The following is a 23976-nucleotide window of genomic DNA, read 5'->3' on the forward strand; positions in this document are numbered from 1 at the left end:
TGGCTCCTGGGCTTTACTCCTGGGCACCTCCCGCTCCCCTGGGACCCCCAGAGGCAGCCCCACAGCATGGCAGCACCCTGGCCGTGCCAGCCCTGCCAGCTCCCACGGCACCTCCTGGCTCCCGTGGATTATCAGGGCCTTTCTGCACAGCGCAGTTCCCTTCGCTTTGTGTCTCTCCTGGCTCTTCGTTTTAGACGTTTTAGACGTTTAGACATTTTAGATGGTTTAGATATTGCATTCACATAAAATTCACGTCTTTAAAAGACATTTAGATGTAGAGCTTAGGGATATGGTTTAGTGGGGACTGTTAGCGTTAGGTCAGAGGTTGGACTCGATGATCTTGAGGTCTCTTCCAACCTAGAAATTCTGTGATTCTGTGTGAGGGCATCTTCCAGGCTGCCCCCAACCCAGCCGCCTTTGGCCACGCGTGGGCCACTCCATCACAGAGCCTTGCTGAGGTCACAGTGGCCACCACTGCCCCGTGGGCCCTATAACACAGGCTGCCTGCCACTGGCCCACCATTCGCTCAGCGACTAGCTCTTCTGGCAGCCGGCGTACGCGGCAGGAAGACGACTAGCAGCATTAAGGCGAGAAGCGGCCCTTCTTGGTGTGCGAGGACAGGCATGCCGTCCGAAGGAGCACCAAGGAGGAGCGCAGCTAATATGAAGGAGATTTGTCGTGGGCAGAGGGAGAGCGCCGGCAGCACAAGAAACATCAGTGCTCGAGAGACCTCTGGCGCCCAGCCCACAGAGAGGTATCAGCGGTACCACTGGTACTGCAAGGACGCGGGGAACAGGCCGCCCCCTCGAACACCCAGCAACAGGGGGCCCGGGCCTTCCCAGAGGCACAGCGGTGGCGTGGAGCATCAGGCATGGAGCCGTGGGGAGCAGAGGCGTGCCAACGGTCTGGAACAGAGCGTGGGACCCAGGCATGGCCGGAAAACTGTCAGCAACCTCAAACCCAGGGGTGAAAACCAAGCTGACAGCGGCATGGGACCTGCGGGCGGAACCGGACGACCACCTGGCTCGGCACCCTGGCCCGAAAACATTCGGAGTGGAAGGCAACCCGTTTGGGCAGTCCCGGGCAAAGCCTGGCTCGATGTTCTGCCAAGCGCTGTGGAGCCCATGGAGCTGGGCTCCACACCAGAAGAGGTGGACGAACAAATGGACGTGGATCCACCTCCACCAGAGCAGACCTGGGACTGCCGCAGCGTGTCGATGCTCTCTTCCATCCGAGAGCACCACCAGCGGCGCAGGAGTGCCCGCCCAGCTCCCTACTCCTTGCTCAGGCTCCATCCCAAGCAGTAGCTTGGAGCCACCGAACAATACGGACATCCCGCAGGCTTTTCTGCAGGATGTCCTGGCAATAAACATCTCGTGCCAATTCTCAGGGGTTGCGTGAGTGCTTCTTTCCCATCCCACAGCCCTTGTGCGAGAGGTGGCAGCCCTTCTGCACAGAGCCTCGAGGAACAGCACAAGAGAGGACCCAGCTCCCTTCGGGCTGCTGTGCTGGGTGACAGGAGGAGTCCCCAAGGGCTGCCGTGCACCTTTAACATTTGTGAAAATAGACTGAGGGGTGAACATAGTAGTGGGTAAGTGGTTACAGGTGGCTAATTTCTTCTATTAGGAGTGAGTTTCTATATCTGAGTAATGGGTAACAACAGACATGGAGAAGGCTGAGGTACTCAACAACTTCTTTGCCTCTGTCTGCACTGGTAGACGGGCTTCCCAAGCCTTTCATTGCCCTGAACCCAAAGACAGGGGGATCAAAGTCCCACCCACTGTAAGTGGAGAGCAGGTTCGAGACCACCTGATGAATCTAAACAGGTACAGGTCTATGGGACCCGATGACATGAATCCCGGGGTCCTGAGGGAACTGGCAAGCCTCCCTCCATCTGAGCTGAAAAGTCCTGGCATTTGGGTGATGTCCCTGGTTGGAAAAATGGAAACGTCATGCCGCTACTCTTCAACAATTAAAACAATGAGGAGACATTTCTTCTCAGAAGGAGCGGTCAGGCATTGGGATGGGTTGCCCAGTGGAGTGTCACCATCCCTGGGGGTGTTCAAGGAAAGCTTGGACCTGGCACTTAGGGACATGGTTTAGGGGGTGACATTGGTAGTAGGTAGATGGTTGGACCAGATGATCCTGAAGGTCTATTCCAACCTTAATTTTTCTATGATTCTATGATTTTAAGTTATTGCAGGTCTTGAATTACAGCTGAGCCTACTTTTAAGATTTTGAACTGCTGAGATGGGTAGAAATTCCACTCTGTGGGCTCTGCCTCTGCAAACACTTTGGCACTCCTGGCACTAATAGCAAGGCAGAGGGGCCGGCAGACAGCAAGAATTCAATTTCTCAGAAAAGAACGGATTGGGCATCCATTTGCATTCCCTATGCAACCGATGACAAAGTCAAAAAACCACCACCACCACCAAAACAAAACAAAACAAAACAAAACACTAGAACAAAATAATAATTTTAAAAAAATGGAGACATAGAAGGAACTACACGGAAAAAGGAGCACAATGAGTACGGGAGATGGCCCTTCTACCATCCAGAAGCACAGCAGGAGCAGCCTTGCACTGAATCACGTCTTGTCGCGTGTCCCTGTCCCTGTCCCTACCAGGACTGAGCATGTCCCCAACTCGGCTTATTATAAGACACTGGGCAATGCAGGAGCCGTGTGGCTCCTGGGCTTTACTCCTGGGCACCTCCCGCTCCCCTGGGACCCCCAGAGGCAGCCCCACAGCATGGCAGCACCCTGGCCGTGCCAGCCCTGCCAGCTCCCACGGCACCTCCTGGCTCCCGTGGATTACCAGGGCCTTTCTGCACAGCGCAGTTCCCTTCGCTTTGTGTCTCTCCTGGCTCTTCGCAGACGTTTTAGATATTGCATTCACATAAAGCAATATACTCAAAAGTAATGACAGGCCTCTGAGTTTTATTGCACAGAGCAGTAAAAAAGCGGAGGAAGAAGAAGATGAAGAAGAAGAAAAAAAAAAAAAGAAGTAATTTTGGAACACAACAGGAAAATGGGAAGAGTACACAGAGAAATCATCCCTGCGGGACTAAACTCTGTGAATGAATTTTAAAAGCTTTTTTTTTTTTTTTTTGATTGGAAAGTTTAACAACCCACTTTTCAATTACCACAAGAAATGCTGGCAGTGTTTGGAAGAGCCGAGTCCCCCAGCACTGGTACCATACCTGCGCACAAAGCACATCACCTCCCCAGCACACCCGCAGTGAGCTGCCCCCCTTCTAATCCCCAACTTCGTGCCTCTCTGTGGCTGAACACGGCTGGGACTATTGTGCTGGCTTGTAATAAGTGCTTTGTAAGGGTCACTTGTGATCAGGAAGACCATCACCCAGGGAAGGAGGATGCTTCTGAGGCTGAATGCTGGTTGAGAAACTACTTGAGTCTGAAAATCCAGCTCTGCCGGAGCCGTGTGAGGCAGGCGAGCGAATGCCCTGCCCGTCAGCTCCCCGGCAGCAGAACGCAGATCTGCTCTGCCGACGGGAACCTCCGCGAGCAGCAAGCTCTGCGGTGACTTTGCTGCATCACATAAACCGTTAGCAGAAGGCACAGCCTGTTATTTGCTCGTCTTTAATTAGAGCAAATGCTAAACATTTTTAAAATAGGTGCAAAAAGCCCAAATGACGCTGTGTGCACAAAACTAATTGCAGGAGGTAGCAGAGAAGAGAAACTCAAGCATTGGCTCCTGCCACGAGAGCCAGATGTGGTAACTCCTGTTCCGACTCCTGCCAACAGCAAACCCTTCTCATTTTTTCAGTAGCTAATATAACCACAGATGCTATTCCAGCACAAATTACAGACATGCAAAACCCACCATAAATGCAGAATTAAAGCTATACAGCATTTGGGAGTGTTTATTTAGGCTCCTGCACCAACCTGAACCTGAGCTGCTGCGCTGCCTGCGCTGTGCCGTAGGTTTTATTGGGTTAGCTGTGTTGCATTAAGGACGGGCAAAAGGCTGCTTGGTCCAGCAGTGTGCCTGTCCTTTTGGGCCTCTTTGCGGTGGATAACAGGCACCCAAAAGATTCCTTTCTCTCCTTCCAGCGTTAACAGAGCCAACTCCTGGATGTGAATGATGCCGTATTTAATGGGGCTTGGCTCTGCCCAAAGTAGATTGTCACAATAACAGGCACTGCTACCTCCAGTGTTCATTTAATGCAGGAAACGGTTGGGATTTGGGCCAGCGAGATCACTTCCCTCCCAAAACACTGGTGGAAAACCTTGAGTAATGCACGACCCCATTACAGGTTTGATTTTTTCCACCGGGATTACAAGCCAGCACTGGGGAGCTTGATCAATGGAGTCCCAGGGTTCAATCAATAAATGTCAATGACAACACACTGCATTACACTGATGCCACACATCTATCAACTTAAATAACTCCAGCCACCCACAGGCAGAGGCACTAGAGCAGCACCTGAAGGCCCAGGGGATGGCTGGAGGCTGCCTGGGACAGGTCCCTGCAGCTCCTCCGGACCCATTGCCCTGACCTGATAGCCGGGGCAGGGCCCGCAGGCAATGGGAACATCGCCAGTAGGATCTCTGAAAGCAAGTGAACCATGCAGCAAGGACAGAATGTGAGGAAGGGCGAGCATGGAAAATATTCACCCTCTGAAAGGCTGGGCACTTCCACAGGGCTCGTGGCTGTCCCCTTTCACTTCCCCTCCAGATGCCGCAGCACAGGGCTGGTCCCCTTGCACCGCTGGAAGCGAACGTGCCTGTCTCCCGCAGAAAAAGCACTTGGTGAGCTTGCCAAGGAGAAAAGCCCTCTGTCATCAGGATGTCTCCCACAACAACTCGGTTTTCCCGAGTTTCAGCTGTTTCCACTACAGCTCTGCCACGTGCAAGGAACCCCGCGGCAACACAAAGCCTTCCTACGAGTTTCCAAGAGAAAAGCGTTCTGCTTCCAATTCCACTTTGCTAGTTTTCTCCCAAACTCAGCAAACCCCACCGGGCTGCTGTTCTGCTCTAAAACAAATGCCGCAAGCTCTGCTCGAACTTCAGCGTTTTATTGACACACGTCCTTGCTTTCAAACAAAAACTTAAGGCTGCTTGTAGGAGATGACTGCCAAAAACTTGTACCACTTTTGCAGGCGTGTTTTCCCAGAGCAGACAGCGCTTCCCAAGGAGCCGTAAGAGCATTGAAGAAGACACGCAGCAGCCCACAGACCTGGTAGGAGCAGGACTCCGGGATCCCGACCCCTGGGGAGGGATTTGGCCTCGCTCTGAGCATCCTCAGCTCTGAGTGTGAAATGTGCAGCCTGGGGCCGTGGTGCAACTGCTGTGTCACCGCAGACAGAGTGTGCAAGGAGGAGCAATTTCTGCACTTGCAATTTCCAGGCATGTAGAAAACGAAGAAGAAATACATTACCTGGGAAGAAAGGGTTACCGTTCGATCGAAAATTAATGCACTCAATTCTGAATTAACATGTGGGATAATTAAAACCATCTTTCCAATGAATTTATTATAGGATATACAAAGCTAATTATAAATTCTCTGTTGCTTAATCCCTTGCAGTTTGCTAATGCAGCGTTGAAATCTCTTTGGCCACACTTGTTTAAATTATTCATTAGACACAGCAACAGTTGTGAACTGTAATTTAAATTGGCATCTCATGAATATTCAATTAATACAATAAACACCGGAATGTTTTACTGCACACTGCTCGATAGTTTGTGCTCGAGCCTGTGTTTACACATTTTTATTAACTCTTTTTGAAGGTGTTACCTATTTATGTCACTGATTACAATGAGAATTAAAAAGTCCCACTCATAAATATTTGTGTCGTTGCCTTAAGAGAGACAATGCAATTAGGCAAAACTTGCCTAGTGATAATTAATGCTGGGTGGATATTCTTTCCCTCCTGTTTGCCTCCGAGCATGCAGCGTGCCCTGAGGTGGCACCCACGGGTGCCCCGCGCGATGCTCCGCTGCACAAGAGGTGGAAGTGGGGAGGCAGAGCTGTAAATATTTACTCCCCCATCTCGAGTCTTGCCAAAAGACTGGCCAAAATTGGGAAATAAAATGCAGCTGGAAGTAAGCTCCCTGGGTGCGGTAGCCTGATGGCACTCTTGTCTTTTGATGGGGCATTTTTAGCAGCAGCGCTCAAAAAATAATTACCAAGTGGCTGTATAATTCAGTGTGGTTTTCTATTTTAAGACTGAACTTTTTCATTTCAAAGCACAGTCCCGCTCTGAGCAGAGGCTGTAAGAGTGGCATCGTGGGATGCTGCATCTGCGGCTTGTCGGCGGCACCACACAACGTCGGCTTAGTTTGTAAGTGAAAACATTTCCCCCCCAGCTGCCACTCCTGCCAACAAGGGGGGGTGACGTGAGAGCCACGGGAGCAGAGATGCAGTAGCAGCAATTCAGTGTAGCATGGGGCTGCAGAGTATTTTCTTGGGCAAATCCTTGGATTTGAACGCTCTGGAGTGCTGCGGGATGCTCTGCAAGGCAGAAGGAGATTTCCACCTCCTTGGCACTGCTGGGGCAAAGATCACCACGAGCCACCCTGGTCAACAGGAGAGCAGCTTCTGCAGCCAGGTCTAGGGAGCTTTGCTTCCAGGGAAAAAACAACCAGGACATTCTCACGTTCACAGCAAAGTTGGTCTGTTCGCTTAGGGGTACTTTTAGCAAAACAGCTTCATTACACAGTTATGGTTGCACCAAGGCATTTGAATGGCCTTAGGGTCACTTGAAGGTTTTTAGACCCAGCATCAAGGACAGCAACTTCCATACATGCTTCTGCCTATAACAAGCTAGCCACATTTTCATACCCCTGGAAGGCATTCACAGGTACTGCCAGCAGACGCCTGCAAGTTTTTTGTACCTGCTGTGACTTTCTTCTGCTGTCAGACACGGCAGACTCGTGCCAACAACCCACGGCTTCGCTGGCAATACCCTGCCAAAATCTAACACCCACAATTGTTCAGACCTGGTAGGAGATTTCAGGCATTAACATATTTTTGTATTTGCTGCTTTTTTTTAAAGTATGGTTTCACCATGGGTCCCAACATACAGCACAGCATTTGCTTGTTGGGATCTGAATTTGACTCCCCATGAGAAGATTATTCTCTCCTCTATTCCCCTCTGTGCACGGCATGAACCACAATCTCCTCTATCAACTTTACACTCTTTTCTTTTTTTTTTAATGTTCCTCTAAGGCAAAAAGCTGGCCTGGCATCTCTTAATCGTGGCGTGGTCGCTGGCAGCTCCTCTGTTTGTTCCCAACCTTGATTTCCAGTGACAGGGAGCACGCGACTGTCACGCTCTTCTGTAGCAGTGCCTCCTGCTGCAGATCAGCTGCCTGCGAGTCAGCGGAGGGCCGTGCACCCGCTGCACTTCCCCACAAATTAGTAAGCGATACCCTGGCCTGAATTGCAAGGGGCTTTCAAGAATAATCAGTGTATTTCTGCTGGTGTTTCTTCAAGCTGTTTCTCATGTACTGCAGCTGGCATCTTGTTTCAACCTTGCGGTAGAACAGAGGAAATCATGACACTTTGTACTGCTAATGCCTTTCTTTTTTGATCCATGAATAATTTTCTCTGCCCCTGCAGCAGCTTTCCCGGAATACCAAAAGCCAGGCAGCCTCCTGTAACCACGCGGCTCAGCTCTGACGTGAGCCTCGGAGCTGCAGCGCTCCGTGATGTCAGTGCCTGACTCAGCCCCGCTCCCCCTTCTGCTCCCAGACCCGGGTTTTGGGTCCCTGAGGAGGGGCCAAGCTCCTGCAGGCTCTGCCGCAACCCCCCCAGCCCCGCAGTTTGCATTCACACAGACTGGAAACTGCTCCTGGCTCCATTCAGCTCGCAGCTTCTTCCTGACCCCAGATGAGACAGGTCCCCCTTTGCTCCCGCGGGACCTCCCGGCCTCATCGGCAATATGAACATTTTCTTTCCAGGTTCTTGCTCAAGGCCCAGGATCGATGCAGAGTTCAAGCCGTCTCTCATCCCCTCCACGGCTGCACATGACCGGCGATGCCATCGGCCAGGGTGTCCTGGTATTTCCCTGAACTCCTCGACATCCCTTACTGCCCCAAGGGCAGGACATGAGCCGACTGCATTCGTGTCCCCAGAGGATGCTCCCTGCCTGTAGGTTCCCCTACATGGCTAACCCAGCCCCCAGGGCAGAGCTGCAGCACTGTGCATGGCTCATGGCTCTTCGGCATGTTGCAAGCAGACAGAACACCGAGTAGTTTATTAACCTTCACTTGCTACAGGCAACTGCTCCTCTCGGCTGAATAGCTGGAAAAATCAACATCTGTGCAAATGCAGGCACCTAAAATGTGGACTAGTGCATTGGAGCTGGGTGTCCAGCTCTCCCCAAATCCCCGCAGAGACACGTACTCCATCCCACAGCAGTATTTCAGGGTTACACTCCAGAAGAGCCCCTCCACAACCACAGAAAGCCGTGTGACTAATTCAGGCTGGGCGACTGACTCCCACCCCGTCTCTCACTCCACAAGGCTGGCTTATTACCATTGGCATCTTCCAGATTTGCAGTGTTTTAACAAAATGGCCAGGCTCACTGCTCAGCAGTTTTTCTGTTCATGACTCAACCTGATGCTGCCCAGAACCTGGCAACTTTATTCTTGGCTTCAGATGCAAAACCTGCTATTTCTTTGTATTTGTATTTTTTTTTCTTTTTTCTTTTTTTCTTTTTTTTCTTTTTTTCCCTCAGGACCCTGTAAGCTACTATCTCTTAAGGACTTTTCAAAACTCCCTTGTCAGACCCTCCAGCACTGTCTATACTCAGTCCCTCTAGCCCCATCTCCATCACAGCAGCAGATTTCTCCTCCTTCCTTCTGTCTGCATGTTTTTGGTCTTTTGGGCTTTGAAGCCACCTAAATGTCCATCTGCAGTGTGGCCAGGTGCCCTCAGTTTTCCCCACAGAGTGCTATTCAGGCGTTGCTGTACCAGCCCTGAGCTGGCAGGCACAGGTCCTCTGGAAGCTCTCCTGAGCCACGCTCCCAGCTGAGGCTTTGGGCCATAAAGCCGAGCTTTGTGCACAGAAGCTTGTTACAACCCCACAAACAAGACGCTGCTCACATCCCGTGTGCTTTGCAGCACTGTTGGCTGCCCTATTTCCATGCTGAATTTTGCAGAAATCTGCTATGCTCATGTTAAATACTTGCATTTCTATCCTGTGACCAACACAGGGAAGAAGTGAGCTAGAAAAAGGTGTCCTGGAGGAAATATTAAGCCCAACCTTCCTTGAGCTAAGGCTGTTTTCCATAACTTTGGCTCTCAGCTCTTGATAAGACTGACACGTCTTTGTGCGAGTGAGACTTGAGCTCATGAAGTCTGGTTGCAATACGTATTGATTTTAATGATCCATGTTTTTTAAATTACAGTAGATTATGTACTACAAAGGAACCATCTCACTACAGCAATAATTGCAGTTATTCATCTAATTTTTCCCTGGTGAACTTTAAATGTAAGCTACAGCCGAAGCCCAGTTACCACTTTTCGTGGGGTACGTGGCACCCGAGTGTGCCAAGGGATTGACCGGGTGTTAAAGCACTGCCGGCTGCTTCCTTACACCTATTCATTGGGATCCTATGGCCAGCCCCCTGCGCAACACAAACACTGCAAAAATGGGGATACAGTGGAATAGGATTTAAAATTCTCACGAGGGCTCCGCTCCCGACTCCCCCCAGGCAGGGAGCCGCTGCCACACACACCAAGGGCAGCGGGTGGGCTTCAGCATCACCCAGAGGGCACGAGAGCAAAATCCGGGCTGCAGTAACTAAGCCGTTTGCCCGTTCGTGGGCCAGAGTTAAAATCAACGTGAGATTTGTGGGCGCTGTCACTTGCAGAGAAGTGCAGTGCTTCCCGCTGAGCGGCTCAAACAACTTGGTGTGGCCGAGCTGCTGCGGACCGAACCCAACCCGCTGTGCTGTGCGCGGCTTTGCTGCTTCACTGAGAAAGTACAGGGGAAGAAAGGGGAGGAGGCGAGCTGTCAGCGGGGAGAATTCCAGCCCCAGTCACCCATTACGGATCATGAAACCTCTGTTTTCAAAAGGGGCTCGACTTAGTCCTGGATTTTCAACCCGAAGCACAAAGTCATAGGGACCCGTTTTTCTGTGCAAACCTGAGGACACGGTCGCACAACAGCAGCGTGTGCAGACACGGAAACACAAACCATTCCTTGTGGGATGTGGCTTGGAAGTGCACACCCGTGTGATCCTAGCAGGCCCAGGCTTTTTCTCCCTTTAAATTCTGTCAAAATTCACAGCAGAGAAGTCGTGTTAGGTCACATCTCATCTCTGGGACTGTGAGAAGCCAGAGAAAAATTACTTTTAAAAATCCCCCGTGCTAGACCTTGTGCTACTCCACAGGACAGCCCCTTCCGCAGCCAGTCTGGCAGAGCTGGTCCTTACCACAAAACAAATCATCACCAGGTTAGCAGAGGAAATGTTTACAGAGCCACGCTGCTTAGCCACACATGCACACATCCTATAAATCAGCAGAGACACTGCTCTTCCACTTGGCATTGATACAACACCCTCCTCAGGGCATAATGCTCCGTGCTGAACTTTGGCTTCCGTCCCTTCAGGAATTGGATTTCTGCCTTGTAAAGCAGCGTGGCAGAGCCGCAGATGCTGGGCTATAAAAGAAGAAAGTTCCAAAGCAGCCGTGCCCTGCGTGGGACTGGGATCTCTGTAACCCACCTTGCAAATTCCCTGGCGTGATCTGTCCAGGTCCTGGTACAGCCACTACCCCACCAGTTCAGTCATTTGGGAAGGATGAAATAAATGTTTTCTTCCTCCCTGGGCCTCCACTGCTTGGTTTTCCTCCTTAGGGCAAATCTTCAGAGCTGCTGCAGAGCATCTCCTGCTGCAGGTGTCACGGAGGGGCTGAGGCTCTGCTGCACAGTGGGCAACCAACGACCCCCAGGGGGACAAGGCAGAGCTCGGTGCTCTCAGCAGCTGATGGGATGATGGAGGCAACAGGAGGACCCAGAGGTACACATATTTCTGCCTCAGTCTGCGGTGTGGATGCAATAAAATTACTCTGCTCCTCCAGTTACAGCTGCCTGTCCCATTGCTCTGGGGACACGGCAGGTACTTTCCATCTCACCATGCCTGCCAGGGCACAGAAATCAAAGCAAGCCCTTCGATTCTGCAGGGGACAGCTGAGAAGGGAAAGGCTGCTCTGTCCTACCGGCTGGCACCAGTACGGACTGGGAGGGAGCAGTGGGACAGACCTTCCCTTTGCCTTAGAGAAATGATGCCGATGAGATGCATTAAGATGCTTCAAGTATTAAGAAGTTACCAGTGCTGCAAGGTTTCATTTGGGAACGCGCCCAAATCTCCAACCCCACCCTGTCAGGGTAAAGAGGAACATGGCTTGGGATGGAAAGGGAAGCACAGCACAGCTGCCTGGTGTTGCTGTGAGGAAAGGACAGCATTAATCATCACTTTGGTCATCATTTTAAACAACAAATCAGTAGGTGAGGTGTGAAGCATCATCTGTAGCCCAAAGAAGGCATGGACCAGTTCCATCATCTCCCGAATGAGACATGATGTGGCTTGGATGGGACCTGGTGCTCCCAAGGTTCAAGTCAATTCCAGTCAGAAATTAGCTCCGGATTTATCACATGTAACAGCCTTCTTCCCAGCAACGTTCACTTTAACATTTGCTACAGCAGTTCCCCATGATTTTGGTATCCCCATAAACATTTACAAAATCTCTCTGGTGTTATTTTCCTGGGGCAAGGGAATCCTGAAGTTTATCTTGACCTGACTGGAACAAAACCATGCCCTTCTATTTCCAAATCCCAATTCCTGTGAAGCTTCCTTGTTCTTCCATTGTATTTCTGATCCGGCTGTTCTGGCTTGGTTGCACTTCTATCTCTGCTACCTCATTTGCCTCCTTAACTCACCATCTGCAGAGGAGCGTTTCAGGACCGTGCTAATTTCTGTTCCTATTCTCAGAGCCTCTATTTTCCCTCCTTGCCTGGGACAGATTGACCAGCACTGTACACAGTCTACAGTTCTCCCCAAATTCCCCATGAATTCCCTCTGGCCCCCTAACACCTTCTTGCTGCTGGTTTTTGTTTCGTTTGTTTGCTTGTTTGCTGGGGGGAGCAGCCCCCGTGCTTTCTGGCGGTTAATTCAGAACACTGCGAGCTTTATGAGCAGTGAATACTTTTCTCCCCAACACACGTTAATTCACGTCTATCAGTACCGAACTCCCTTAACAGCCCTGTAACCCACTTCCCTCCTATGTCTAAATCTCTCCAAATGTCCTTTCTCTGTTCCGAATAGATCTGATTCTGCAGGGTCACCCCCAGCTTTGTCCTGCACTGCTTCCATCCCACATCGTAAATAACACAGCATGAACACAGCACCCAGGGCCACAACAGAACTACGAGAGACACCCCCAAATCGTGGTGTGCGAGGGTCTCTAAGCGCTGCTCTTCCAAATGGTAGCCAGAAAACACCAACATAAAGAGTTGGGCAAAACGTGCTCCTCCTGCACAGAAAATGTTCCCGATCAGGGCAGCCATTCCCTGACTGACCCCGCTCTTCCTATTCCATCTGCTTGCTGGAACACCTCAGTTCGCCCCAAATCCATCCGCCTTTGCCTCTCACCACATGCAGGAGCCACTCTCCCAGCTCAACAGCCACCCCAGGAGCTCCCCGAGCACCTCAACACCCAAGGTGGTCACCAGCAGCCTCGTGCAGCTTACAGGACATCTCGATCTGCAATGAGAAATGCCCGCTGCAGGACAGGTAAGTGAGAAGTATCACGCTGGCAATTTCTACAGATGTTGAGGGATTGCAGCAATACGCCTCTCCTTCCCTCACACGGCCGGTCGGAGAGACCAAACAATTTCCATGGTGCAAAAGGACGGTTCGTAATGGGATTCTGCAGAGCTGAGAGACAAATATAACAGCCAGGCAGAGCATTAAGGAATGCTTTCCAGCCGGCGGAGCCAAAGTGAAACACTTGGACATATAACATTACCAACTGGCTCGCTGCCATGCATCAGATGCAGAAACATTTTTCTCTTTCCGTGACAAGCTGCATCTGTAGCAATCATTATAATTTCTCTTGACATTGCATCCCACACCTCTTCACAGAGGCAGGACTCAAGCAGCATTCTTCATTTAAATGGGAACTTTGATTTTCCCTGGGCTGTGGGGATGGGAAGCGTTTCAGCCTGTACCAGTGAGGCAGAGGGGAGGGCTGCTGGGGGCTGTGCTCTTTGGAGGTTCAACCCTTTTGGTCTTCTGGGGGCTGTGAATTTGGCAGCTGGACCTACCCAGCCTCACAGCCACCCCACAGCCAAGATTTGGGGTGAAGAAAGGGAAATCTGGCTGAAGATCCCCTTTCATGTTCTTGCTCGTTCTCCACCATCATTCACACTGACAGCAAACCCCACCGAGTCCACAGGCAGGAGAAAACTCCTATAAAAAGGCTAAGATTGCCATTGATATTTACCAGCTGAGGAAATCTTACCTAGCAATTAGAAACCCTCTCTCCCTTCACTCGCAGTGCTCAGCCGTGTGGCTGGTGGAGCTCTTTGATCTCCTCGTTGCACAACAAAGCCTGCTCCAGCCTATTATTTTTATTGTAAGCACTTTCTGTTATTTGCCTCTAAAAATGGCTCCCATTTAAATAATAAAAAAGACGTACTGGATGTGCACACACCTACAGCAGTGAATAGTCATCATAACCTCTATGGCTGAAACAAAAGCCATGGAAATTTCCATCCTTTTGTGCTCTCCTGCCCCGGGCATGTGCTCGTGGCAGCCGAGCTGCAGCCTTTGAACCCAGCCATGGCAGGGCTGTTTGGGTATGAAACTTTTAGAAAAGCGACCGAAAGCAAGCCACGTAGCACAGCATGCATTCGGTTTGGGAACAAGCAGAAAAGTTGTGTGGAACCCCCCTTTTCTGTAGGGAAAATCCGGGGCAATGAGTAATTGCTGGAGCAGGCTAATGCAGCCTGGTAGCACGCAAAGAGAAGACGAATGACAGCTAGGAGATAAATATGATTGATCGAGGGGGTAGGGGCAATTAAAAAGGGGCTGCAACATTGATCAAAACGTGCAAGATGGATGGCAAAGAGTTGCCAGAAGTGCTAGTTTGCAGGGATAACTGGCAGCAGAGGTTCTCCTGCAGCCAAGGTGCTGCTGGTTGAAACGGGCAGGAATTATTCTTTATTTTCAGCTGCACGATGAGCTTCAAAATGACTTTATGTTGCGTTGTGAGGCGGGGTGTGGGTGCATATGGGAGCATGACAAGCTTGCAGCGCAGCAGAGGAGATGCCACGCAGTAAAATCATCTCATGCCTTTCAGAGGCTCTTCTGCGTGGCGCAGACCCACGGCCATCGCCTCTCCTCGCTGTTCCCATGGAAATGATTGCACGTGGCCAAGCAGAGAGCGCGGCACAACACGGAGAGAACAAGGGGAATGCGTGGCGACAGCACCCAGTGGGACGGAGCAAGCTGTGCCTCTTTGGCCAAGATAACATCCCTGGATTAGACCAGCACTGCCAGCCTGGACAAGTGGCAGTAAAAGCCCAGCTTCGTTTGGCATCCCCACAGCCGCAGAAGTGTCATGGGCAGGAACAGGACGCGGGACAAGGCACGCAGAAATGTGCTTTGAGGAAAATACCTTCCTGTGCACGACCCAGCCAACAAGGAGTCCTCACATTATGTGCCACTGGCTCACACGCAGAAATTAGTGCAACTAAATGAGTGTGACTAAATTAACCGTAACCAAACGCGGGGCTTGGTTAGCAGAGAATCCCCAGAAACACATCACTCTGATTTTACTTACTGTTCCCAAAGGGGTTAGTGCCAGGGACAGGGGAGGAGATGGCAGAGTCAGTCCCCAATGTACACCAGAGCTCAGGGGGCTCTGGAAGCTCATGCGGGCATCAGCTCCCAGCTACTGGGGCCAAAATGACAAATCCTCCATGGGGAGATGGGGAACTGGAAACACTCGGGCACTCTTTCCCTAGAACCACACCCCAGACTCCAAAGAAACCCTCTTCTGAACATCTCAGTCCTTTGACAAAGCACGGAGGTGTCCTGGTCTCATTGTGGGACTTTTTGACATGGGTAAAAAGCATTTTTAACCTCAACCAGAAAAACTGTTGAAGTGGAGTTGTTTGCTAAAAAGAGGAAAAAAAATCTCATGCCAGAGAGGTAGACAAGTCAGATCTAAAGGGTTAAAACCAGGCTAAGTAACAGGCACCCATCTGTGTGTCTGTTATGTAGAGATGAACACAGTTTAAGACCAGAATCTGTTCTTAAAAAAGGTCCATCCCACACCTTCAACATATTTACTCTGAATACTCCCAGTTACCCGATATTGTTCTGAAAACCCCCTTCGTGCTGTATTCATCTTATCTGCTACTGTAACTCACAGATTTTATTTTCCACTATATTTTTAATTTATATCATGTTTTATTTATACTACTGTCTTTTTTGAAGCCCCAAATTTCAAAACTGACATGAGCATTGCACACACAAAGTAGGCTTCTTATTATCAACATGGCACAGAAGACAAAAAATGACAGGAATAAATCTTGGATTTTATGTCGGCAAGACGTTCTGCAAAGTAAGTGACATTTCTCAGCAATACAAATTGTACATTAAAAGATAATTTTCAGAACATGATACTAGCTTCGGAGTGCAGCACCATTACGCAAAGTAATATTGAAGCTGCGCTTTAGCAAATGCTGTTTTCATGTTGTACTAGCTTGGCATCAAGATTGCAGCAGGTCTTGTGAGTAGATTTAGGAGTGATTAAGTTTACTGTGCACAAAAGCCAGTTATTTGGCAAACTGTCGGCGCGGCGTAATTGATATTTTAATTACACTACTAATACACACATGCTGTTCACAACGAGCCTCCTCACTGGTGTTGCACAAACTGCTTATTTACAGCGCCGGTGATTGTTCCCAAGAAGTTTGGGTTTAAAATTGGGAAAATTTTAAATCTCTGCAAAAGCAAAGCAACTTGTTCTGCACCGCTCGCCAGCAGGAGCGTGCAGTGTGGGGCCAGCAGGAGGGACACCTCACCTGGCACGTGCCTGGGGACAGCGCTCGGGGATGGACACGGTGCCTTTAGGGCTGATGGGGTGCCCACTTGGTGGGGCTGCTCACCACCAAGGCACTGCCCAGCTCAGGGAGAGGAGAGGCGAGGTGAGGGGGATTTATTTCTACAGAGTGGTTAAAAGTTGCGGTTCGGCCCGATCCCCATGTGGTGCAGAGACCCTGCTGGATTGCAGGCAGTGGTTACACCATGTCGGGATCAGACCTGCTGTGGTTCTGGCAAGTGATGAGCAGGAGTGGGTAAGGAAACAGCTTGCAGAACAAAAACCAAGGGGAGAAGAGACACCTCTGGAGCCAGACACATGCCGGCTCCCACCATGCCAGCCCCCTCCAGCACGGTGTGATGTGCTGCTGTAGGCAGGGACACTTTAACACTGCCTAGGAAGTTTTTCAAGGTAGGCGCATCTCCTCCCGTAGGTTTTATACCCTGCGGCTCTGGCCCAGGAATGTGTAATTTTTGTTATTATAAGAGCATGCAGCAGTAATGACAGTAATAGCGGTGCAGTAAGAGCAAAGGTAGCATATAGGTGAGTACCTGGAAAATCTCCTAAGGGTGACACCTACCAACAGATGCCGTCATCCCACACAACTCATCCCTTGTGACACGCCAGGTGGAGTTTGTCCCAGCACAACACGATGCCCTGGGCAGGAATCTAGCACTGGCAGAAGCTCTGAAGATCAGGATGGCCTTTGCTATCTCTGTCTCCTACTATCCCAGGAAGCACCAAGCACTTTGTGCATATGGCAGCTCTCAGAGATTTCTTCATACAGACGTGCTAAAGGGGATCTGGGCCTGAGATGTGCCGACCCTTCAGCTGTCCATAAAAGTTGGAGGCTGCAATCAAACCTCTTTTCTCAGTGGACCTGAGCAGTTGGGATGAGACTGCCTGCAGAGAAAACCCATTTTATAAAGTACCAAGGAGCAGATAGGCAAAGGCATGAAGGGGAGCAGTGTCCTCCTCCCCAGGTTGCCTTCTGGACAATCCCCTCTTGAGACCCTGCTGGGCACCTCTCTGCGAGCACAAAGGTGCTGGTGGCAGCAGTGCCTGTGCCCCATCCCACCTGTGCCCCATCCCGCAGCGCTGGCCAGAGGAGAGGTCTGCTGGAGCGAAGGGGATTTCACAGCACAAGACAAAAATAGGATTTGGAACCAGCAGAAAAAGCAGCTTGGCATATTGCAAAGGGGATTCACTTGTTAAGTGTCCTTGTTCTGTGAGGGGCTGACCAGAGCCGGGGGGTCGGAGCAGTGGTCGAGAGGAGCTGGGGATGTATCTGCCCCTGGAGCAAGCACTGGGGGACGCTGGGGCACCTCTGCCCAGTGAGCTGAGGGGCAGGAGAGCAGGACACCCCATGCCCACATGCACCCACACCCCACGAGCATGGCTGGGAGCAGCCACATTTGTGCACCGAGAGCTCAGCCACGGCTGCTCAAACTTCAGAAAGTAACTATCGGTCCGTGCCCCTTCCTCGGAGAAAGCCTGCTTTTAAGCACACCCAAACCCGATTTACTCCGTGGCCGGGCACCTTGTCTGCTGGGCTCCAACCTGGCTTGGGGGGGGTTATGGAGGGAAGGGGGCTTTCGAACGAAAATGCCACCGGGTCCTTCGAGCCAGCAGCACGCGTGGGTGTTGCTAAATTAAGCTCGCAAGGAGGTGGGGCGAACGCCTTCAACGAGTTCGCGAAGGTAAAATAACGTTCATTAAAAATAGAAAAACAACTGAAAAAATATCCTTTGTATTCAACTTCGCACTCGTACATCATAATGTTCCAGTAAAAGCCCATTTTCCCTTGAGATAATAAAAGAATTGAATTTTTCCTTATCGGTCATCTATTTTTCTAGCTAAAGCTATTACTCCCTCTCTGCGGTTGCCAGGCAACAAGAAATATTAATAGCAGCTTTTATTAGCTTAGCTTTAGCAGTGGAGTACCAGAATGAGAAAATGGAAAACATAAATGTGTTACATAAATCTTTCAACCTTTCAGGGTTTGTGTTAGTCTCTGTTTTCATAATGATTTATTGAAGTGATGGTTCATTTATGAGAAAAAGGAGTGTGAAATAAGAAAACGGAACATTACCCTGAAGGACTGTTTGAAAATAAATAATTATAGGAGGTGAAGAAAAGCTGTTTAAAACCATTTTTCTGAGTTTTATAAAATTTAAAAAGACATATTTCTTTCATTTATTGCCTCTGAGAAAAACACTAGCAGGGAATTGCAAACAGGGCTCTGCTTAATACAAAGAACCCTTCACGTACGGTTGCATCGTTACTATTTTCCACCAAGGGCTCGTGTTTGGGAGTTTAGTTTTTAAACCGCGAGCCATTAATAAGCAGAAAGCCAAATTAGTCAAAACCTAAAGCACACAACACAAAACTGCCAGTGCGAAGTTAGCCGGGGCTGGAGCTCGGGGGACGCCAGGAACTCTTTGCTGCCGGCCGGTGCGCATCGCCTGGCGCTGCTGCATGTACGCTGCACCAGAACATGGCTCATTCCTCGGGACTTACTTCCCCAGGCAGTGATTTAAGATTATTGAAATATTTACGTATTGGAAGTATTTAGCCACAGCATGTAAGCTGTACTGCCCACCAGAACAGTTGTAGTGCCTCTACAGCTGTGCACCCTACAACTGGAGCTGCGCTCCATGCTGCCACATCCAGCACTGAGCGGCTCGGCCGTGATCCCACAGCTGAGGGTTGGATCCTGCAGCACACGGAGCACAGTGCTGGGACACCCACTGCCCTCACCTGCCCCAGATCGGGTTGGAAATTAGTGCTGGTGACCCCAGAGGATGCTAGTTCCTGGGGACCTGTGCTATCCCCACTGTCCGGGCACGCACGCCGCAGCTCCGAGGAGGTGCTGCTTTTCATTTCCTTTTCTCATGTGGGAGGCAGGCAGGTGTGTTACTGCTGAGATTTTTCTTGTTCACTTTTTTTTTTTTCTTTCTGTTCGACAGAAAAGCCCCGTAGTGCTAGAAAACAGATATTCGGCTTGCAAAGCCAAGCAACTGACTTTTCAGAAATTTCAGGGCTGCATTTGTCCTTGCTGCTATGCTTCTTCCCCCTTTACCCTTTCTTCTCTGGAGGGAACCCATGGGAAACAATAATTAAAGACAGTAGCCCAGTGCATACATAAACAGGTTCCACTGCTAACCAGAAATTTGACGTTTTTTGCACCATGAACATGCTTTTCACCACTGGGGATTTTGAATATTTTTCACATGATCTGGTTTTGCTCAAACTGAAATGAAAAAAACTTCCAGGATGTTTCTGGAGTCGTTTTTTTTTTTTTTTTCTTTCCCTCTCGAGCTGATGCACCAGCTTGCAGATAGCAAAAAAAGTCATTCCACTGAGCCCAAAGGAGGGTTTTGCTTTCCAACCCCTCCACCTCCTCCGCTCTTCCCAGTAAGGGGGCAGTGAGCGCCCAGTACGGTGGCACTTTTGGGTACAGTTTGCCTGCCCCCAGCTCAGCGATGCCCTGCACAGGCTGCGGGCCTCCTAAGGCAGAGCTGAAGAGCCCCGGAGGATGATTTTGGGTGGCTCATGCACAGCTACCAGTGCTTCTCAAACCAAGCCAAGGAGATCTCTCAGCGTGAGAAGCACCAGGGAAGTGGAGAGCCGTGGAGAGCTGCCAGGCTCTGCAATCAAACTCTCATACACATGACAAAGCCCATGTTCGCTCCTAACGGCTGCCAACTAGGATGTCCAAAATTATGCTTCCCCCATGCAAACCCACATGGCTGAGCCGTATTTCACCCAACCATGGCAGAGAAGGACACAGCGCCCATGACTGGGCACTGTCCCACCTGACGAGCAGAGACACTGCTATCTAATATTTATGGAAATGTTTGCACTGTGCTGGAGATTCCTGGGCTCTGACCTTGATCGCCCTTTGCTTCTGTCAAATATGTTCTGCAAAATACCTTCTGAAATCTCATTTATTCACAACAGTTCCTCCGCCCAGCAGGCAGCCCGCCTCGCTGGCTATCCCCAGCGACGTGATCAGCCCTGCCTCCTCCCAGCACCATTGTTCTTAACATCAGATCTTTGGCCATCTCTTGTTCACCCAGCCCTTCTCCCCTCCATGTCCCTTCATCCCATCTTCAGTGTCTGAGAAGTTCCTGAACTTGTAAAAACTGAGGGAAAATAATAATAAAGAAATAAAGTGACAGAAACAGTGGTCAAGGACATGATGGAAAGGTCGAGCTCGTCCCTGGGGCAGAGCAGAGCAAAGCGTGCTCCATCCCCACTGCGCTAAGTGAGTCCTTGCTCATGTTTTCTCAGCAGCCTGAGATTTTTCATGAGGATTCCTTAAAAAATCCCAAAGCTCTAGCTACTATTTTAGAAGAGAAGTCTTACAATCTCTAAACATTTTACCTTGAATTGCTCATTGTTATTGTATTCCAACCAAAAGACAGGACATCCAAGGAAGAATCATAGAATCATTGAATTATTAAGGTTGGAAAAGACCTCCAACATCACCTGGTCCAACCATCCCCCTACCACCAACGTCACCCACTAAGCCATGTCCCCAAGCACCACGTTCCAGCCACGAACACCCCCAGGGACGGTGACTCCACCACCTCCCTGGGCAACCCGTCCCAGTGCCTGACTGCTCTTTCTGAGCAGAAATGTCTCCTCATTTCCAGCCTGAACCTCCCCTGGTGTGACTTGAGGCCATTCCCTCTGGTCCTATCACCGGTTACCTGCAAGAAGAGGCCGACCCCCAGCTCCCCACAGCTTCCTTTCAGGCAGTTGCAGAGAGCAATGAGGTCTGCCCTGAGCCTCCTCTTCTCCTGGCTGAACACCCCCAGTTCCCTCAGCTGCTCCTCACAGGACTTGTGCTCCAGGCCCAAGAGCCATGTGTACAAAAATCAGTACAAACTACAACGCAGCATCTGTCCTGGACCAAAGACAAAACCTCCACGTGCCTCCCCTGCAGTACTCCCAGCTGGGCTTCCTATCCCTGCCCATGTCACAAAACACCCTCTTCTTTTTGGAAGTGCGAACAAACAAGCCCCTTTTTTGATCTGGATGTTCGCAGCCTGAACGTGGTGAACTTCTGGGCAGGTTTGGAGCAGGTCCCATCCTGCGATGCCAAGCAGTGATGCTTGAAACATCTTCATGATGCCATCGCCAAGAGGCCCCATGCTCAGTGGGCACGCGGGCAGGAGGTATTTATGATATGCGTTTAAAAACCTGTTCTGTCTCCTGGATTTTAGTTTTTTCTTCACGTGCATGCCCCTATTAATGCCAGTAGGAATCACGAAACTACACGTGTGCTGTGAGATGGATCAAACATTTTGGGGCTGTGTTCGAGTGATAGGGCAGCCAAAACCAGAGCTGGTAATGAAGAGAAGGGCTAGATGCTGTTTCTGCAGTTCAAATCTGATGGCATGGGAAAAAGGCTTTGGTGGGAAGGTAAGGCAGGATTTAATTTTGACCTAAAACTGCAACACAGCTCACTCCCTGATCTACTTCCTTTGCTGCTGGGACCTTTGAAGATGTATTACGGCTCCAGAGGTTTCCACTCAAAACTAAACACTTTCAATTTGCTATTGGCTGGAAAATTCAGGGTTCACTGGATTTTTTATTTTAGTGGTAAGGGGCAAACAAATCTTAATCTCTCTATTCTATGTTTACAGCCCACTAAGTCCCCTTCTTATCTTCTCTGGTTCAGTCCTGATTTATTGTCACAATGCTGCATTTGTAAAACAGTACCATAAAATAAGAAAGAGAACATTTCCCAAGGACTACTCCAAAATAAATTATTTCAGACGTACAGAAGCTGCTTAATAAATTCCACTGTTCTTGTTTCTTTAGGTATTTTAGAAAGTGATTTATAAGTGCAATATCACCTCTCAAAAATGAGATGATCAACACAGGATAAAATTATCGTGTTATGAAAATAGGGGTCAGGAAAAGGGGCTGTGCTTTAAATTAAACTAGGGAAAAATATTTCATCTGAAATTGACTCTTTTTGTCTCAGAAATGAATGTTTTAATCACCTAAGAACCTAAAAGCTAACACAGAGACCTAAGTAATATTTAATTTCATAGATATATGCCTGTGTTCAATATTGATGGGCAGAAGATGATATTTTTCTTAAACACACTAACCACTCAACTTGGAGACGCACCAAGACTTGAGAAAGCCTTGGGATTTTCCTAGACTAAGAGATAATATCCCACTTAAATATTTAAATATCACTACCTTTCAGACCGTTATCTATTCAAGCAATCGACACCAAACGTTCTCTAGCTAGCGCAGTTGCAGGCTTGCAGGCAATGCTAATAAGTAAAATTAACTCTGTTTGATATCGATGCCTTTCAACAGCACCCATGAAAATCAATGATCTTAGAGAGAAACAACGTAGAAAACTAACCATAGGGCTAAATGTGCTAAAGAGGAAAATATTATTAAACAGCTCCAGCATTAATTCAATATCAGTGTCAAAACCAAGTCACAACCTTTCCTCAGCACTGCCTCTACAGAAAAGTCCTACGGTCTAATTAGCCCCAAAGTTTCTTCTCAGAGCTGCCTTTACTTCACTATTCCCTTTTTATTTATTCCTATGGAAGCATCATTTGAAACTTTGCAAGGTATCACCTTACCATGGTGTGGGCCAAAAGGCAACTTGAGCTTGCAAGTGCAAGGAGGGATCTTGGTCTCCTTGAAATCAATAGGGAAGCTCTCCCTTTGTGGGGCAGGGGTGACAAGCAGGGGGCTCCTGCTGGCCACATGGGGCTCGGTTCAGCGAGGATGCTACGAACCCAGAGGAAAACAACCCTCCTGCCTCCTCTTGGGCAATTAACAGGGCTTGGGAAAACATCAAGTTGGAAACAAAATTGGCACCATGAACACGGTCATCAACAGCAGTGGGTGGTAGTGCAGCAAGCCAAGGCTGCATCACCGGCTCTTCCCAGCCCCTGGTGCAAACACCCCCTCATTAATGCCCTTCTCCATTCAATCAGCTCACAGCACGATGCACAGAGTGGCTTTAACAAAAGGTAAAAAGAGGAGAAAGTCACTGACCGTGGGCAGCTGGCTGGAGAGAAGATGCCCGTCCTGACTCAACATGTTGGAGACCATGATGGCCGGCAGGTCCATGTTCTGGTAGGGGTAGGCGGGTATCAGGCTGTTCGGAGGCAGGCTGTGGCACAGGGAGTGATATCCAGTTTCGTGGTCCACCAAGTGCAGGAGCGAAGGGTCGGGGAGATTGGGAGGTGTTATGGGTGGGATTTCATAGTCCTCGTTATTCTCGTTCTGACCATTGTATGTCTAAAACACAAAAAAAAGACATTTTGCAACGTGTCACTCCCTTGTTGCTCCAGCAAATAAAAACCATTATTTGTGCAAGAAACACGAAAGCACATTCCAGTGAAAACATTTTGGGTGTAATAAAAGAGACAGCTCCAGCCCTGGACACCAGCAGGTCATAACTACGTAGGAGCCAGGTAGTGAGCACTGCAGGACACCACTGGTTCTTGCAAGCCTCCGATTATTCTGCAACATACTCATGGCCCCCCTCACCCCTGCTGCAAGCCATTAGCACAACTTCTCAACTCCTCTAAAGAAAGATTGCCTGGTGGTGCCCTGCATGGAGGTTTCTCCTTCCTTCCAGCCTGATCCGGACCTGGTTTAGATAAGCACGCCCTCTGCTCCCTACCGGTGCTCCTCAAGCTCACCATGAAGGTGCAGAGGTGTTGGTCCTTTTGCTTCCCATGCTTTCTGGTGGTCTGTATACATTTAAGCATTCCAATGAAAAGAAGATATTATGGCGCCTGTGCGAGAGTTTTCACATCAGACAAAAACATATTTGCTTCATAACCTAAGAGTGGGTCTATCCAAAATTATTAATTATCAAAGCAGAATATAA

The 23976-nt window shown here is 49.5% G+C and overlaps 1 protein-coding gene across 3 annotated transcripts in view; it reads right to left on the minus strand.

The window, feature by feature from the left end:
• Nucleotides 1-23976, minus strand: part of TOX2 (TOX high mobility group box family member 2) — a 136812-nt gene that overhangs the window by 32680 nt on the left and 80156 nt on the right. For all 3 annotated transcript variants that reach the window (XM_038166271.2, XM_038166268.2, XM_027472955.3), the window contains exon 3: nt 23133-23378. In XM_038166271.2, coding sequence (XP_038022199.1) covers nt 23133-23378 — 246 coding nt within the window. The remainder of the gene's footprint in view (nt 1-23132; nt 23379-23976) is intronic.

The sequence above is a fragment of the Anas platyrhynchos genome, chromosome 21 (assembly GCF_047663525.1).
Source record: "Anas platyrhynchos isolate ZD024472 breed Pekin duck chromosome 21, IASCAAS_PekinDuck_T2T, whole genome shotgun sequence".
Lineage (NCBI taxonomy): Eukaryota > Metazoa > Chordata > Aves > Anseriformes > Anatidae > Anas > Anas platyrhynchos.